Source organism: Mirounga leonina, unplaced genomic scaffold (genome assembly GCF_011800145.1).
Source record: "Mirounga leonina isolate KUSES-001 unplaced genomic scaffold, KU_Mleo_1.0 Mir_171, whole genome shotgun sequence".
Taxonomy (NCBI): domain Eukaryota; kingdom Metazoa; phylum Chordata; class Mammalia; order Carnivora; family Phocidae; genus Mirounga; species Mirounga leonina.
This window is the reverse complement of record NW_023270436.1, coordinates 16,420,006-16,436,916: the sequence shown is the minus strand read 5'-3', so window position 1 is coordinate 16,436,916 and position 16,911 is coordinate 16,420,006. Positions and strand designations below refer to the sequence as shown.

Here is a 16,911-nt window from a genome sequence, read left to right as displayed (position 1 = left end):
GAAAAGTCTTGCCTCAGTTGGTAGAGAGTAATTACCCTAAATTGAGCACTGCCTAATAAATTGTAAAAGCAGTACCTGAACACATACCGCGTCTAAGTAACTAACAGCATCCCAGAACAAAGCTCAAGAAGATTTGTGGGAATATAAAAATACTGAGATGAAGTAAAACTCACAATGTCTGGCATACAAGCAGAGATGACCAGGCAGCAGCAAAGAAGAAGGAAAACATGACCAATGATGAGGCAAATAATCGATCAAAACCAACCCAGAACTGACACATATGTTGGAATTAGCAGAGAAGTACATCAAAACTGGTATTATATTCATCTCTACAAAAAGTTAGGTAGATACATGGAAGATATTCTAAAATACCCAAAATTAAGCCTCTGGAGGTGAAAACAACAACATCTGAGATCAAAAATACACTGAATGGGCACTCAGTGGCAGCCACTGCTCAGACAAGACACTGCTCATGCATCTCACTCTGCGTCCCTGTAACCATGTCTCACAAACACGATATGGCTGAGATTGAGAAATTGAATAAGTCAAAATTGAAGAAGATAGAAATGCAAGAGAAGAATTACCCTCAAAAGAAACAACAGAAGAAGCAAGCAGGCAAATCGTAATGTGAGGCATGTACTGCTGATATGCACTGTACATTCCACAAGCATTACGTACTTATTTTACGGCTTCTAGCTGTTTAACTTTATAAGATGCAGAGAGTTTGGATCAAGTTTAAATGACTGCTGCCCATTTTCACATCAGAGAATCGAGGACTACTGACAACAAAGGTCACATACCTCTCCCATCTGCCTGGCTGGCTGCCAGGAAAGGAAAAGAACCTGCATACTGCTGAAGGAAGAAGCTGGGTGGGACAACAGTGAAATCTAGAGAAAATCCAAGCTGTTCTAAGGTGTCCCGCAGTCTATAAAATGCTGTGTAATCAGTGTCATTTTTTGTTGTTGTTCAAATGATTTTAATTACTGGAATGCACAATTTTTTAAATATGTAAATAAAAAAGTTTTAAAACCTGAAAAAAGTACACTGCATGGGATTAACAACCATTAGACATTACAGAAGAAAAGATTAGTGAACTTGAAGGCACAGTGACAGAAAATATCCAAAATGAAATATAGAAAAGAGGGGAAAAAATGTTCTTAATGAAAGAGTGTGTCTTTGACCTATAAACATCAAAGAACAACCCCAGTGGGTTAATATATGGGCAGTCCCTGCAAGAGAGAAGAAAGGGAAGGAAAGAAAAAACCTTGAAGAATTAATGGCCAAAATTTTTCCAAACTTGAAGAAAACTATAACCCACAGATCTAAGAAACTTAATAAACCCATAGCACAAAAAACATAAAGAAGACTACTCCAAGGCACATCATCATCAAGTCACTCAAAAGCAGTCAAAGAAGAGAAAATCCAAAAAGGAGCCAGGGGTCGGTGGGGATGGGTGTGGGCAGAAGAACATGTTACATAGAGAGGAACAAAGATAAGGATAAACACCATATTTCTCATTGAAAATAATGTGAGAAGACAGTGGAACAACAGCTTTAAAATACAGAAAGGAAAAACTATCAACATAAAATTCTGTGTTGACAAATTCTTTTGGCAAAAAATCTTTCAAAAATGAAGGCAAAATAGGGCGCCTGGGAGGCTCAGGTGGTTGAGCGTCTGCCTTCGGCTCAGGTCATGATCCCGGGGTCCTGGGATCGGGTCCCACATTGGGCTCCCGGCTCAGCGGGGAGCCTGCTTCTCCCTCTGACCCTTGCCCCTCTCATGCTGTTTCTCTCTCGCTCTCTAAAAAATAAATAAAATCTTTAAAAAAAAAAAAAAAAGAAGGCAAAATAAAGGTGTTTCCAGATACACAAAATCACTTTACCCTATAAGAAATGTGAAAGGAGGGGCGCCTGGGTGGCTCAGTCGTTAAGTGTCTGCCTTCGGCTCAGATCATGATCCCAGGGTCCAGGGATCGAGCCCTGCATCGGCTTCCTGCTTAGCGGGGAGCCTGCTTCTCCCTCTCTCACTTCCCCTGCTTGTGTTCCCTCTCGCATAAAAGGTAAAATCTTTAAAGAAAGAAAGAAAGATAGAAATGTGAAAGGAAATACTTCAAGCAGATTAAAAATGGTAACCCCTGGAAATCTGGATCTACACAAAGGAATGAAGATCACCAGGAATTGTAACAATATTAATAAATATAAAAAGACTATTTTCTTACTATTTAAAACTTTTTAGAATATAACTGTATAAACAAAAATAACAGTATATTGTACAGTTTATAGCATAACATGTAAAAGTAAAATGCGTGGTAATAGTACAAAGGTTCAGAGTAATAAATGTACACTGATGTCAGGTTTTTATACTATACATGAAGTACTATAATATAACTTGAAGGTACACTGTATTGGTTAAAGATGTTTAAATGCTCAGTGACCACTAAAATAAAAGAACAAGGGGCGCCTGGGTGGCTCGGTTAAGCGACTGCCTTCAGCTCAGGTCATGATCCTGGAGTCCCTGGATCGAGTCCCGCATCAGGCTCCCTGCTTGGCAAGGAGTCTGCTTCTCCCTCTGACCCTCCTCCCTCTCATGCTCTCTCTCTATCATTCTCTCTCTCTCTCAATAAATAAATAAAAATCTTTAAAAAAAATAAATAAAAATAAAAGAACAAGAGTTACAGATAATAAGACAACAAAAGAGATAAAAGATAATCATTTAAATACTCTGTTAATCCTAGGGCACCTGTGTGGCTCAGTCGGTTAAGTGGCTGACTCTTGATTTTGGCTCAATTCATGATCTTCAGGGTCCTGGGATTGAGCCCCACATCCAGCTCCATGCTCAGCAGGGAGTCTGCTTGAGGATTTCTCTCCCTCTCCCTCTGCCCCTCCCTGATTGTGCTCTCTCTAAATAAATAAATCTTTAAAAAAAAAAAAAACTATTAATATACAAAAGAAGTCAGGTAAAGGGGAACAACAAAAAAAGATAGGACAGACAGCAACACGATAGTCTCAAACCTAATCACAACAATAATCATGTTAAATGAAATTGGCCTAAGCACAGCAATCAAAATACAACAGTTGTCAGATTGAATTAAAAAGCAAAATCCAATTATATGCAGCTTACAAAAAGTACATTACAGATAATGAAGCTAGAAAAAGATTTAAAGTAAAAGACTGGGAAAAGATATACCTTATATTCATCAAAAGAAAGCTGGAGTTAATTATATTAGTATCAGACAAAGCAGCTTTCAGAGCAAGGAATATTACTACAGACAAGGTTATTTCATAATGATAAAGTGATCAATTAACAAGACATAATAATCCTAAATGTTTATGCATCACATAAAATCTTCAAAATACATGAAGCAAAAACTGATAACAGACTTCAAGGAGAAATAAAACAAATTCACAGATATAGCTGAAGATTTCAGGACCTCTCTCTTAGTACTTGATAAAACAAGTTGTCAGAAAATCAGTAAAGATATAGTGGCTTGAACAGTATTCTGAACCAACTTGACCTGATATTCGTAGAACACTCATCTGACAGGAGAATATGCATTATTCTCAAGTGCACATGGAACATTTACCAAGATAGAACATATTTTGGGACATAATACAAGTCTCAATAAGTGGATACAAGGCATAAAAAGTATGATCTCTGATCTCTGTTAGTTAACTGGGCCTGCCATAACAAAATACCACAGACTGGATGGCATTAAACAACAGAAATTTATTTTTTCATAGTCCCAGGAGGCTGGAAATCCAAGGTCAGGGTGCCAGCATGGTTGGGTTTTGGTGAGCACTCTTCTTGTCCTGCAGACAGCCACCTTCTTGTTGCATGCTCACATGGTTTTTCCTTGGTGTGTGCACACCCAGGAGAGAGGGAGCAAGCTCTCTGGTATCTCTTCTTAGAAGGATACTAATTCCATCATGAGGACCCCACCCTCATGATCACAGCAGAATTACATCCCAAAGACCCAGTCACCAAATAACCATCATATTGAGAGTTAGGGCTTCAACAAATGAACTTTTTTGTGGGGTGGTGGAGGGGAGTTGACACAAACAGTCCCTAACAGATCACAATGGAATCAAATTAGAAATCAGTAATAGAGGTCTAGAAAATTCCCAGATATTTGGAAACAAAAATAACACTTTCATGCATCAAAAAAGAAGCAGAAAAATGAAAAATACATTGAATTAAGAGAAAGTGAAAACACGCTAAATTTATGGGATGCTGCAAAAGCAATACTTAGGGGAGGAATTACACCTCTAAATGCCTAGGTTAGAATAGAAGAAAAAGGTATCAATGATCTAAACTTTAATCCTAAACTAGGCGGGAGGAGAGCAAATTAAACTCAATTTAGTAAATAGGCAAAAGGTAAGAATAAAGATCAAAGCCAAAATAAGTCAAGTATTTTCTCTAGGGGTAGAGAGAAATTCATGAAACCAAAAGCTGATTTTTAAAGGCCAATAAAAGTGGTAACCTCTGGCCAGGCTAATCAGGAAAAAGAGAAGCCATAAAAACAGTATCAGGGGGACGCCTGGGTGGCTCAGTCGGTTAAGTGACTGCCTTCAGCTCAGGTCATGATCCCAGGGTCCTGGGATCGAGTCCCACAGCGGGCTCCTTGCTCAGCAGGGAGCCTGCTTCTCCCTCTGCCTGCAGCTCTCCCTTCTTGTACTCTCGCTCACTCTCTCTCGCCTATGCTCTCTCTCTCTAGTAAATAAATTAAAAAAAAACTTAAAAAAAAAACAAAAACAGTATCAGGAATGAGAGAGGTGGTATAACTAGAGCCTCCAGGTATTAAAACAATAATAAGGGACCACTGTCAACAACTTTATGCCAGTAAATTTGATGACTTAGATGAAATGGACCAATTCTTTGAAAGACACAATTTGCTAAAGCTCACTCAAGAAGAAATCAATAACCTGAATAGCCCTATATTTATTAAAGAAATTGAAAATGTCAGACTGTTTTCCAGAGTGTCTGCATCAATTTACATTCTCACCAGCAATGTCCTTGCTTGACACTTGGTTATTATCTGATTTTCTGGTTATAGCCCTCCTCGTAGGTGTGAAGTGCTAGCTCATTCTGTTTGGATTTGTATTTCCCTGACATTAATGATGTGAAAAATCTTTTTGTATGTTTATTGGCACCATTTGCATATTTTTTCATTTGCATATCTTTTTATTTGCATATCTTCTTTGGAGAAGTATTTATTCAGATTCTTTGCTTATTGTTTAATTGAGTTGTCTTTTTATTGAATTGTAGGAGTTCTTACATGTTCTGAATACAAGGCCCTTATCAGACATAATAGCAGATATTTTCTCCCATTCTGTGGGTTGGGACTTTTTTGATTGTGTCCTTTGAAGCACAAGATTTTTATGTTGATGAAGTCCAATTTACCAATTTTTTGGCTGTGTCTTTAGCATCATGTATAAGAATCCACTGCCAAATCCAAGATCATGAAGATTTATCCCTATGTTTCATCTAAGAATTTTATAGTTTTAGCTCCTATAAGTAGAATTCAGTTCCTCATTGCACTCCCACATATTAAGTGCTCATGTGGCTATGTCTACCCAGTGTAGATACAGAATGTTTCCATCATTGCAGGAAGTGCTTTAGGACACAAACAGTTTAATATAGTTGAAGATGAGCTAAGGACTTGAACAGTTAGTTTACCAAAAAAGAAAGAAATGAGTGAACTCACGTACACAAAATTGTTTAGTAGTTAATGCAAAATTAGAACAGAGATTGCATTGTTAGTTCCCCAAATGGACAGTGACTACTTCCTTCAGGTCTTGACTTAGAAATCACACCAGTGAGGCCTTCCCAACCCACCGTATTTAAAATTTCAAATTTAGTCTTTTTATTTCCTGCATTTTCTCATTAGCTGGTACCATTAATATACATCTAACTTACTTTTCTTGTTTATTGTCAGTGTCCTCCCTCTTGGAATGTACAATCCATGAAAGCCCGTTTTATGCACTATTTTTTGTCCCTCCATTATGTAGAACAGTCCTAGATAGAGTAAAAACTGAAGTATATGTTGTTGTTAAATGAAAGCTGACAGGTGTAGAGAAAAAAAATGTTCTCATACACTGCTATCAGAGAGCAAATTGGTACAACCTTCTTGGAAGCAGTTGTGTAGTACATTAAAGTCTCAAAATTGTGCTTGCCCTTTGACCTGACTTTTCTCTTTCTAGATATTTATCATAAGGAAGTAATTAAGGATGTGCACAGAGATATTGCTGGAAGATTCAGCCACAATGGAATGCTTTTATCTGCAGTCAGGAGAACTCTTGAACTGACATATTAGAAGGAATGTAGATTGTTTTTCAAAACGTGGCTATAAGAACTGTTTTGCAGAGTTGTTCAAAAGAGCCTCTCCTATTGTTCCTAATGCCTTAGCATATTAAAATATAGTCTCATTACTGACTTTTTGGACCTACTTTCTTTCAAAATTAAAACTTATATAATTTTTTCCACAGGTCCCTTAATATGGACTTTGAAAATCAAGATAAAGAGAAAGACAATAGCAGTTCTTCTGGGTCTTTCAATGGCAACAGCACCAATAATAGTAAGGAATTTTATGTCAATTAACTTTAATGCATGTAGTGGTCTTAATTAGATTCTTTCTATAATCCCAGTTAATTTACTGGGTTTAAGGATTTATGTTTGGTTATAATAATAAAATCTAATCTGTATTGGCATAATTTGTAAAAATTCTTATGTTCTGAATCTAAACCATTGATTTCTTGTGTACTGCTTTTAACTCATGCCTAAAAGCTTGCTGCTAAGATTATTTTCTTAAAAACAAGTAGGATTGATAGGTATCTGCCTGCTTATGATTTCATTTAAATCCTTTGGTGAAGTCAATAATTTTGTAAGTGTTGATCACAAATTCATTCAGGGACTCTTTGAAGATAGTTACTTGAAGTACTTGTAAAACTAAGTATTGTGACAACCTCTTCTGGTATTAAAGATTTTATAAGAATGCTTGCTTTATGAAATAAGTTAATCTGAGAAAAACAAGTATTATATTATCTCACTGATACGTGGAATTTGAGAAACAAGACAGAGGATCATAGGGGAAGGGAGGGAAAAATGAAACAAGACAAAACCAGAGAGGGAGACAAACCATAAGAGACTCTTAATCTCAGGAAACAAACTGAGGGTTGCTGGAGTGGAGGGGGTGGGAGGGATGGAGTGGCTGGGTGATGGACATTGGGGAGGGTATATGCTATGGTGAGTGCTGTGAATTGTATAAGACTGATGAATCACAGGGGCGCCTGGGTGGCTCAGTCGGCTAAGCGGCTGCCTTCGGCTCAGGTCATGATCCCAGGGTCCTGGGATCGAGCCCTGCATCGGGTTCCCTGCTCAGCGGGAAGCCTGCTTCTGCCTCTCCCTCTGCCTGCCACTCTGCCTACTTGTGCTGTCTCTCTCTCTGTCAAATAAATAAATAAAATCTTAAAAAAAAAAAAAAAAAAGACTGATGAATCACAGACCTGTACCCCTGAAACAAATAATACATTATATGTTAATTAAAAAAATAAACCTAGCTCAAAAAAAAAAAAAAGAATGCTTGCTTTATAAGAAATAGAAGTATGCTAGATGGCAAATGTTTTGCAGCATTGTTTATAATGGCCAAAAAGTAGAAACACAACTCAGAGATCAATAAACTAGTTCATGGATAAACAAAATATGGCCTATCCATACAATGAAATACTATTCAGCATTAAAGAGAATGAAGTACTGATACATGTACATTGCTACAGCATGTATGAACCTCAAAACATTATGTTAAGAAGCCAGACAGGAAAGACTACATATTGTGTGAGTCCACTTACATGAAATTTCCAAAAAGGCAAATATGGAGAGACAGAGAGTGGATTTGTAGTTGCCTGGCAAGTATTAGACACTTAAGATGGGTAAATTTTGCCATATGTATATTGTGCCTCAATAGAGTTATAGAAAATGGTGATGCTTATTATAAGGGGAATTGAATTATAAATAAGGAGACTTGATTTGATAATCAAGAGCTTGATACTGGGTTCCTACCATGCAATTTATTAGATATATATTTTTTGGATATTCTGTTAGATATTTTGAAAGCTGAAAAAGCACAAGAGCTGGTACCCAAGCTATCACTAGGCAGTGTGGCCAAAACACTTTGTAAGGCATTAATAAAGTACTAAGACAGAGATAGTAAATACCACTTCCGTCCCTGAAATAAGAACTTTCTCTCACAGACCCTTACCATAGCCTCAGAGTACTTCTGAACAAGCATCTAATGTCACTAGATCAGAGTAAGCACTTGAGATGAACTCATTTGACATCCATGTACACAGAGAGTAAAAAAAAGAAGGGCAAGTCAGGGTGAGCCACCATAGGTCAATTTAATAATTGACCCATCCCAGAGAAGGTGAGTTTGACTTGAAATTTGAAACAGTGAACTTGGATTGCTGGAGAAGTCAATCTGGGTGGGAAGAGCATATGATAACAGACACAGAGAGAATGAGCATGACTTACAGGACAGCCTCAAGTTACCACCCTAATGGGGAGGAGATACTGAGGATCCAATGTAAAGTTAGAATACTGATGGAGAATTTTAGAAGTTAAATTGAAAAGAGATCATTCAGTTTCTCTAATTACTACCCTTCCCGCCAAATTATACTTGCCTAGTTTTCACCCAGTTAAATGTGTTCGCTGTCCCCAGGAGTGTAAAGTGGGCATTACAAATAGAATCATTTAAATATGAGTCTTTTCTTAAACTTATGACACAGATCCTTGTATGAGGTGTAAAATACCATACCTGTAACTTACGAGGAACCAGGTAAAACCCAGTGTCAATTCCTGATTTTAAGGTTAAATGATTATATAGCATTTATCTTCTGTCAACATTTTAGGCCAAATCACTTTATACAACTTAAACTCCTTTACAAGTCCTGTGTTATGTAGTATATATGCAAATGATATATTTAAACCAGATTATAAATCCATTGTACATTGAATCACAGAAACCTAAGAGAAGTGGACACTGTGTGTCTAAGTACAATTTTATCCTCAAATAAATGATTAGGTCAGTCCATACAGTGGAAGGAAGTTACATGGTGACATCAGTTTCATTTCTCACCACTGACTTCTGAAGAGTAGTAGATGTTTGTTTAAATTGTCGTTTTCTTAAATCTACCTCCTTGGTTGTGCTACATTATCCTCACAGATGTACTTCCTCGGTGCCTCATCTGGGCTATGGATACCAGAAGGGATAGACAGAGATTAGGAGAGAATACAGTCCACTACCACATAATCAGGAAAAACACAATGAAAGAAATGGCTGTTGCGGCAAGGCCGGCCAATACTTGATCATGGAGCATGACACCATTCCAGATTGAAGGGACAGCATGGAAAATGGGGTACATTTATCAAAACCAAAGAAATAATAACAGCCAGAAAGATGAACAGAGAAACGCAAGAGACTGTGTTAGGTGCTAAAGAGATTGAAGTCCTGAATGATAACAATGTAGAAGAATTATGGGGAACTTCTCAGGAAAGGAAGGTATGAGTTTAGTGTTCAGATTTTGGCAAGAGTGTTCTGAACTGATTGAAGGAGAAAGTGTAAATAGGTAGAAGTTGTTTTTAAAGGTTGCAAAATTTAAAAAATAGAAATAAAGGTTGCAGTTGCCTACTCCCAAAATAAATAAGAATCAAGGAATTTGTGAAAAAGACAAAAAATGAGTGACAGTTACCTAAACAGCATGGATGCTGCTCACAATGTTGGGCTTTAAAAGAAGCCAAACACACAAAAATACGTGCTACTGTAATTCAGTGTATGAAATAAGCTCAAAAATAGGCAAAATAAATATTAGTATTAGTGTTAGGATGTGCACTTGAGTAGAAAACATATAAAACAGAGGAAAGAAGAAAGTATCATAAAAGCTAGGATAGTAGTTCCCTTTGGGGAAAAGAATAGGGACTGGGAGGGGCACAAGAAAGACTTCTGGGCTTGGCAGGGTTGTTTCCTGACCTGGGTGGTATTAACTGATTGACTGAACTCTACATTTTTGTTTTATGTACTTTGCTGTATGCTTGTTGTGTTTCACAATAAAAAGGGTTAGAAAGAAAGTGGGGAAGAGGGAGTGCCCTCTAGGTCTTCTCTGATTTTTGTGAACCTGGCTCTAAATCCTGTCTCATCCCTATATCTGCCCCAAAAAAATTCTATAAAGAGATTTTTCCTCCTGGCACACCAGTCCTTCATTTAATCAGTATTAAGTGGGTTAAAAAAAGGACAACTCCCACCCTTACCCCCAATATCTGACATCTTGAAGTCCTTTACCAGGCTTCCCACGTAATTTATCTGAACTGTGAAGATTGTACAGAGTTTTGAAGCCCTCATGTTACGTACTGTGTAATAGGTGCTCAGTAAATAGTGAAAATTTCAGCATGCTTCTTTCACAGAGGTGCAAAATCGGTAACTTTCTTAGTGATTATCAGTAATAATGCTGGTGTATATTGTTCAGTATCTATTTCATGACCCTATATTTAGCCTGTAGCCTTGTTCACTAAATGCTAAAAATAATTTCTCTGTACATAATTTTTTCCATCACCATGCCTGTTTCTTTTTTTTTTTTTTTTTTTGCGACTGCCCTCCATCTCTTGGCAGCTTCTTGCTATTGTCCTAAAGTACCTTATCTCTAGGGTCCGCCTTGAAGAGAAAACCATGCCTATTTCTTATGTTAATTTTGGCTTTAAAGGTAATGCCAACTGCATTTGAGTAACTCCTCCTAATTATGATGACTCTGTTTTGCTTTGCTCTGTTTTGTTTTGAAGTCACTGAAATTTGGCTGAAATTGCTAATTAATTAGCTCCATCCCCTACAGGACCATTATCTCCAGACCTTTAGGAAGTACAGTATTAAAATTGTGTACATTTTTTTAGGGAGCATATTGTCAGCAACTAAAGGAACTTCACTTGCCCTGTGACATTGCTCTTTGGTATACTCCCTTGGGCATTCTTCTATAAAACTAATGGAAGCAGTGTCTCATACCTCTTGGTTTAAATCTGTACTTTTAAGAAACAAAAATCTGTGCATTCTATCTAATATTCTAGAAAGGCTCTTTGCAATTAAAATGCAAAACCAAATACAGACTGAACTTCTAAAATTTATATTTTTTAAACAAATACTTCTCATACACCTGACTCACTAAAGTCTTTGTTCTAGCCAGCCGTTTAAATTTTCAGTTCATATTTTATTTTATTTTATTTTATTTTATTTTTTAAGATTTTATTTATTTATTTGAGAGAGAGAATGAGATAGAGAGAGCATGAGAGGGGGGAGGGTCAGAGGGAGAAGCAGACTCCCTGCTGAGCAGGGAGCCCGATGCGGGACTCGATCTCGGGACTCCAGGATCATGACCTGAGCCGAAGGCAGTCGCTTAACCAACTGAGCCACCCAGGCGCCCCTCAGTTCATATTTTAAACCAATATAATTAATCTGTAGACTATATGATGTTTTGTTTTACAAAAGAGGGGGGTGTGGATGTGTGTTTTAAGATTTATAATTTTTTTTAAGATTTGTTTCTCCTCATATAACAATTATTCATTTGAGAAACCATTATTTTCTGTTGTGAAAGGCACCTGAAATCTGTAGTTTCCTCTAGTAGTTCTTTGACCTGGTGTAGAGCACTCAAATAAAACAATTAGGTGAAATTCAGTTAGAGATTTCATGGAGTTTTGTCTCATAAATGTCCATAAGACACTTCACTTTAAGTAAGATACCCGCCCACCCCCCCATACACAAATGATCCAGGGGCCAAGTGAAGAAGTTTGACTACAGTTCTGGTCAGCCATCTTCCTAAGAGCATCTCTGTCTTGACACATAGATCACTCCTCCCTTGGGGCGTCTGGTTGGCTCAGTTGCTAAGCGTTCGGCTCAGGTCATGATCCCAGGGTCCTGCGATCAAGCCGTGCATCGGGCTCCCTGCTCCACGGGAAGCCTGCTTCTCCCTCTCCCTTGTGTTCCCGCTCTTGCTGTCTCTGTCAAATAAATAAAATATTTTTAGAAAAAAAAAATGTCCTATTCATAGGTGAATTATTTGACTCATCCACCTAGCCAGTAAGAAGTAATTTTGTTTTGTAGAAATATTTAATATTTTATTTAACGAAAATACCTAAATAGGTATTAGAAAGCTAAATAGCTTTCTTGGGAGAGGTAAATTTCAATACCAAAGAGCAGTTTTTAAGCATTGGTTGATGATTGCAACCTTTTGTGCCTAGTTATATTCATTCTGGTCACCTTATATCTTATTCATAGCCTTAATTTAATGAAGAGAGACTTCTGATATTTCGTTATAATAGCTCATATGAATATTTTTTCTTTGATTCCTCTCAAGAACTTTATATCTCAGCAGGGTTAATTTGGAAGTAGATCACACACAAGATTAGTAATTTTTTCTTTTAATTCAGTGGTTATCAGATTTTGCCATGTTTCTCTTCTCTACCAAATATTTTATTAATGCTTCTCAACTCTGTATGCAAAATAAAATTTTGTGGAGGTTTTTAGCTGGGCCTGCTAACCCCCAGAGATTTCAGTTTCATTGATCTGGGGTTGGGCCTGGGCATTGTAATTGTTACAGCTCTCCAGGTGATTCTAATTGGTAACCAAGAACTGAAAACCAATGTGCTAAATCCTACTGTATCCCAAGTAATTGTTTTCTCCCATTTATCTCCTATTCCTTAAAATAATTCTTCTGATTTTCGGTTTTCAGATATCATATTTCCTCCACTCCCCGACTCCACCCAGAGTTGATCCTCAGCAACAGTGGGGAAGAGTGAACATGAGTAAATCCGTAGATGATGAGAAATGATTTTAGTCAGTGGATTTAAACCACCTCTTTTACCAGACCTGCAAATGAGACTACAAATGTACTCAAGTTGACTAATCTGAATTTTTTTTTAAGATTTTATTTATTTATTTGAGAGAGAGAGAGCGCTCAAGCTGGGGGAGCAGCAGGTGGGAGGGAGGGAGAGGGAGAAGCAGGCTTCCCACTGAGCAAGGAGCCCGAGGCAGGGTTTAATCCCAGGACCCTGGGACCGTGACCTGAGCCGAAGGCAGACGCTTAACTGACTGAGCCACCCAGGTGTCCCAACTAATCTGAATTTTTACTACCTGTATATGTTCTTCGTTTTTTGTTTTTGTTTGTTTTGGGGTGGTTTTGTTTTGTTTTGTTTTGTTTTTTGGCACCCTGTCCACCATTGTTAGCAACCAGGAGGTAGCTAATGAAGGCACCATGAGGAGGGCAAGGAGTTCATAATCTCAGTGGGAAGGAAAGAATCAGAGGACCTAGATAATCTATATCTTACATACTAACCCCTAGAAGTGTTAAAGTCTCTGGAGTACATGGGCATAGCGCCTGTTACTTAAGTCGTTAATATGTTCTTTTTTCTCTTTCAGGTATCCAAACTATTGACTCTACCCAGGCCCTGTTCCTTCCAATTGGAGCATCTGTCTCTCTCCTAGTAATGTTCTTCTTCTTTGACTCAGTTCAAGTAGTTTTTACAATATGTACAGCAGGTAAATGAGTTTCTTCTCTCTTCCTAAACATTAACCTAAAAGGAATTTTTTTCACCTCTTTTTAATCATCACTCAAAACTTAAGATTTATATACCATGCCATGCAAATTTTTCTTCTTAAGTCTGTTTTTTTCTCCCCACACTTCTCCTTGAACCACGGGATACACATAGCATCAGTTTGGGACTGCCAGCACAGCCTGAACAAAAGACCAAGGGTTTGAAAATATGTGGGCTTTATGACACCAAAGTAGAACCACTCTGACTGTGGCTCCTTGTCTGGGAGGTAATCAGAAGATCCAGTGTGGCAGAGTGGTCATTTGCAACCCCCACTGATGTTTCTGTAGACAGACACAGTTGATAACTAATCAAAGTAATTTGACTGTCAGCCCCCTGATCAGTTTTTAAGCCAAGAGGTGATGGAAGTGTATAAAACATCAGCAAAATGCTGGACATGTCAGATCATCCCCTGGCCCACTATTTCTCTTTTCGTATTAAGATAGAAGAGAATGAGAAACCCTAGATGTCTCTGCTTCCCCTACTTCAAATCAGGTACTTCTTTCTTCTCAAGACTATCTGTACAGTGCTAACAGAAGACTTTTTTTTTGTCTCTAGTTAATTAATTGTATCTACTTGTTGAGAAAAGTTTTCTGGGCAATCAGTGTCTCCATAAGTCATGCCATTTTTCTTATGGTTGTTGAAAATAAACAACAAAACTTAACCATATGTTTTCTTTCTTTAGTTCTTGCAACAATAGCTTTTGCTTTCCTCCTCCTCCCGATGTGCCAGTATTTAACAAGACCCTGTTCACCTCAGAATAAGTAAGGACTTGGGATTTTCCTCTAAATTATTAATTTGTATGTGTTTTTATCTTACACTTGATAGCATTGTTAGGAGTCTAAATTTCTGGTATTGACCAGAACACACAAATGCCAGAAGACTGGGAAGGGGGGAGATGTTTGATCTTTAAGACTGGGAGATGGTACTTCCTTTTGCACCTTTTCATAGCAGAGGAAATGTAAACAAATCTTAGGAAGTCTGAGTTGTTGAAATATGCTTCCTGCTTAGATTACTGAAAGATGAGCAGTTTTATTTTGAAGCAGTGCTTTCTTTCCTTTACCTAGGGAGTTAATGGGATGTGAAAATAGTGGTTGACTCAGACATTCTTTGCCTTTCATCTTTGGTGACCTAGAATATATACTAGCCTCTTAGGTTCACACCTTTCACACCTTAACTCCTAAGGCCATTGCTCCATGGAAACAAAATGCTGTGCTAACAGAGATGCTGTATGCACTTAGGAAACCAGGCACTTGGGGCAGCTGATTTTCCCAGGAATTAGTGATAACGAAATAGAGTTATTGCCCGTTTTATAAATGTGTATCTATCATTGCCCAGTGAATTGAAGGGCAATACTTCCTCATTTTGTTTTCCTCGTAAGAACAGAACTTCCCCTATAATGTACTTAATTCTCCAAAGATTGGTGTTGTCACTTTAACTTCTAAACATCCATGCTGATAATTTGGGATAAAAAGTATATCAGATGGGTGCAGAAGTATAATTAATTGCTCGCGTTTCTGTAGCTTACTCCAAGGAGGTTTGGGTATTTTCAAATTCCGGGTGTCTGGGTATTGCCTGCTATTCTCATCTGGCCATTATGAGCTCTGATCATGAAGGACCAAGGTAGAGTTTGGCTATTGAAATATAATGTATTGCCTATTAGTCCAATAAATGATGTGTGTTTTCCAGGATTTCCTTTGGTTGCTGTGGGCGTTTCACTGCTGCTGAATTACTATCATTCTCTCTGTCTGTCATGCTCGTCCTTATTTGGGTTCTCACTGGCCACTGGCTTCTCATGGATGGTGAGTAACATGTGAAAGGTTGAAGTTTTAATGTAGTTTATACAGTTAAATTTGTCCTCCCTTCCTTTGCTTTCTGTGTTTTAGTAATATTTCCTCTGATTACTGTGAATATTAGGTGTCCTTAGGCAGTGTTACATATTGCTGAGTTTTTTATTTTTACGCACATTCTTAAGATACTTTTTAAAGATATTTTTGAATAACCGCTTTTTGAGGAATAATGTACAAGTGTATAAGTGTACAATTCAGTGGGGTTTTTTTAATTTATTTTTTTAAAGATTTTATTTATCTATTTGACAGAGAGATAGAGAACACAAATGGGCAGAGTGGCAGGCAGAGGGAGAGGGAGAAGCAGGCTCTCCGCTGAGCAGGGAGCCGGACATGGGGCTCGATCCCAGGACCCTGGGATCATGACCTGAGCCGAAGGCAGCCGCTTAACGACTGAGCCACCCAGGCACCCCTCAGTGGTTTTTAAATATTCAGAGTTGTGCAGCCATCACTACAGTCAATTTTGGAGCATTTTTATTACCCACCCTCCAAAACCCCATACCCAGCAGTCACTCCCCATTCCCCCACCGGAGCCCCAGGCATCCACTAATCTATTTTCTCTCTCTGTGGATCTGCCTCTCCTGAACATTGCACATAAAATCATACATTATATGACCTGTGTGTCTGCCTTCTTTCACTTAGCATGATGTTTTCAAGGTTCACTCATGCTATAACCTGAATCGGTACTTCATTTCTTTCTCTGGCCAGTACTACTCAGTTGCATAGCTATGCCACTTTTATTTATACATTCATCAGTTGTTTCCGCTTTTTTGGCTATTATCAATAATGCTGCTATGAACATTCATGTACACTTTTTTGTGGAGACTATACTTTCTTACATAAATGGAATAATACTGTAATATATATAAATATATATGTGGAATATATGTCATGTGTTATATATGATAGACTTTATGTAATGATATAAATACATGTTTATATCATTACATAAAGGTATAGCATATCCTTCTTAATAATTCCAGAATATTCCATTTTATGTTACTTAACTATTGCTGGACCCTTAGATTGCTTTTAATCTTCTGTTATAAATAACCCCGAGGTAAACATTCTTGTTCCACCTCTGGATACACATGTCAGATTAGTTAATATGATTATTTCTGTGGATGAGTTCCTAGATATGAAATTCCTAGATCAGAGGATTTTTGTATTAAAAAAAATTTTTTTTCTCTATTACTGTACTGCCTTTCAGAAAGGTGGTAGCAGTTTACACTCCTGCCTGTAGCGCATGAGAATCTCTCTTTGTTGATGATGATGATAAGGATGAACTAAGAATGGCAGGAGGAGCTAACATTTATTGAGTGCTATGCATTGGGCACTTTCTTGGATGTTTACATGGATTATCTCATTTAATCCTGAAAAGTCTTTGAAGTAGATACGTCTGTTGTTCCCACTTGACAGAAGAGGAAACAGGTTCAGAGAAGTC

The 16,911-nt window shown here is 37.7% G+C and overlaps 1 protein-coding gene across 1 annotated transcript in view; it reads left to right on the top strand.

Annotated features, from left to right (window-relative positions):
• SPPL3 (signal peptide peptidase like 3) overlaps positions 1–16,911 on the top strand; it is a 134,882-nt gene that overhangs the window by 105,706 nt on the left and 12,265 nt on the right. The window contains exons 3-6 of the mRNA XM_035017155.1: positions 6,486–6,574; positions 13,448–13,567; positions 14,306–14,384; positions 15,310–15,422. Coding sequence (XP_034873046.1) covers positions 6,486–6,574; positions 13,448–13,567; positions 14,306–14,384; positions 15,310–15,422 — 401 coding nt within the window. The remainder of the gene's footprint in view (positions 1–6,485; positions 6,575–13,447; positions 13,568–14,305; positions 14,385–15,309; positions 15,423–16,911) is intronic.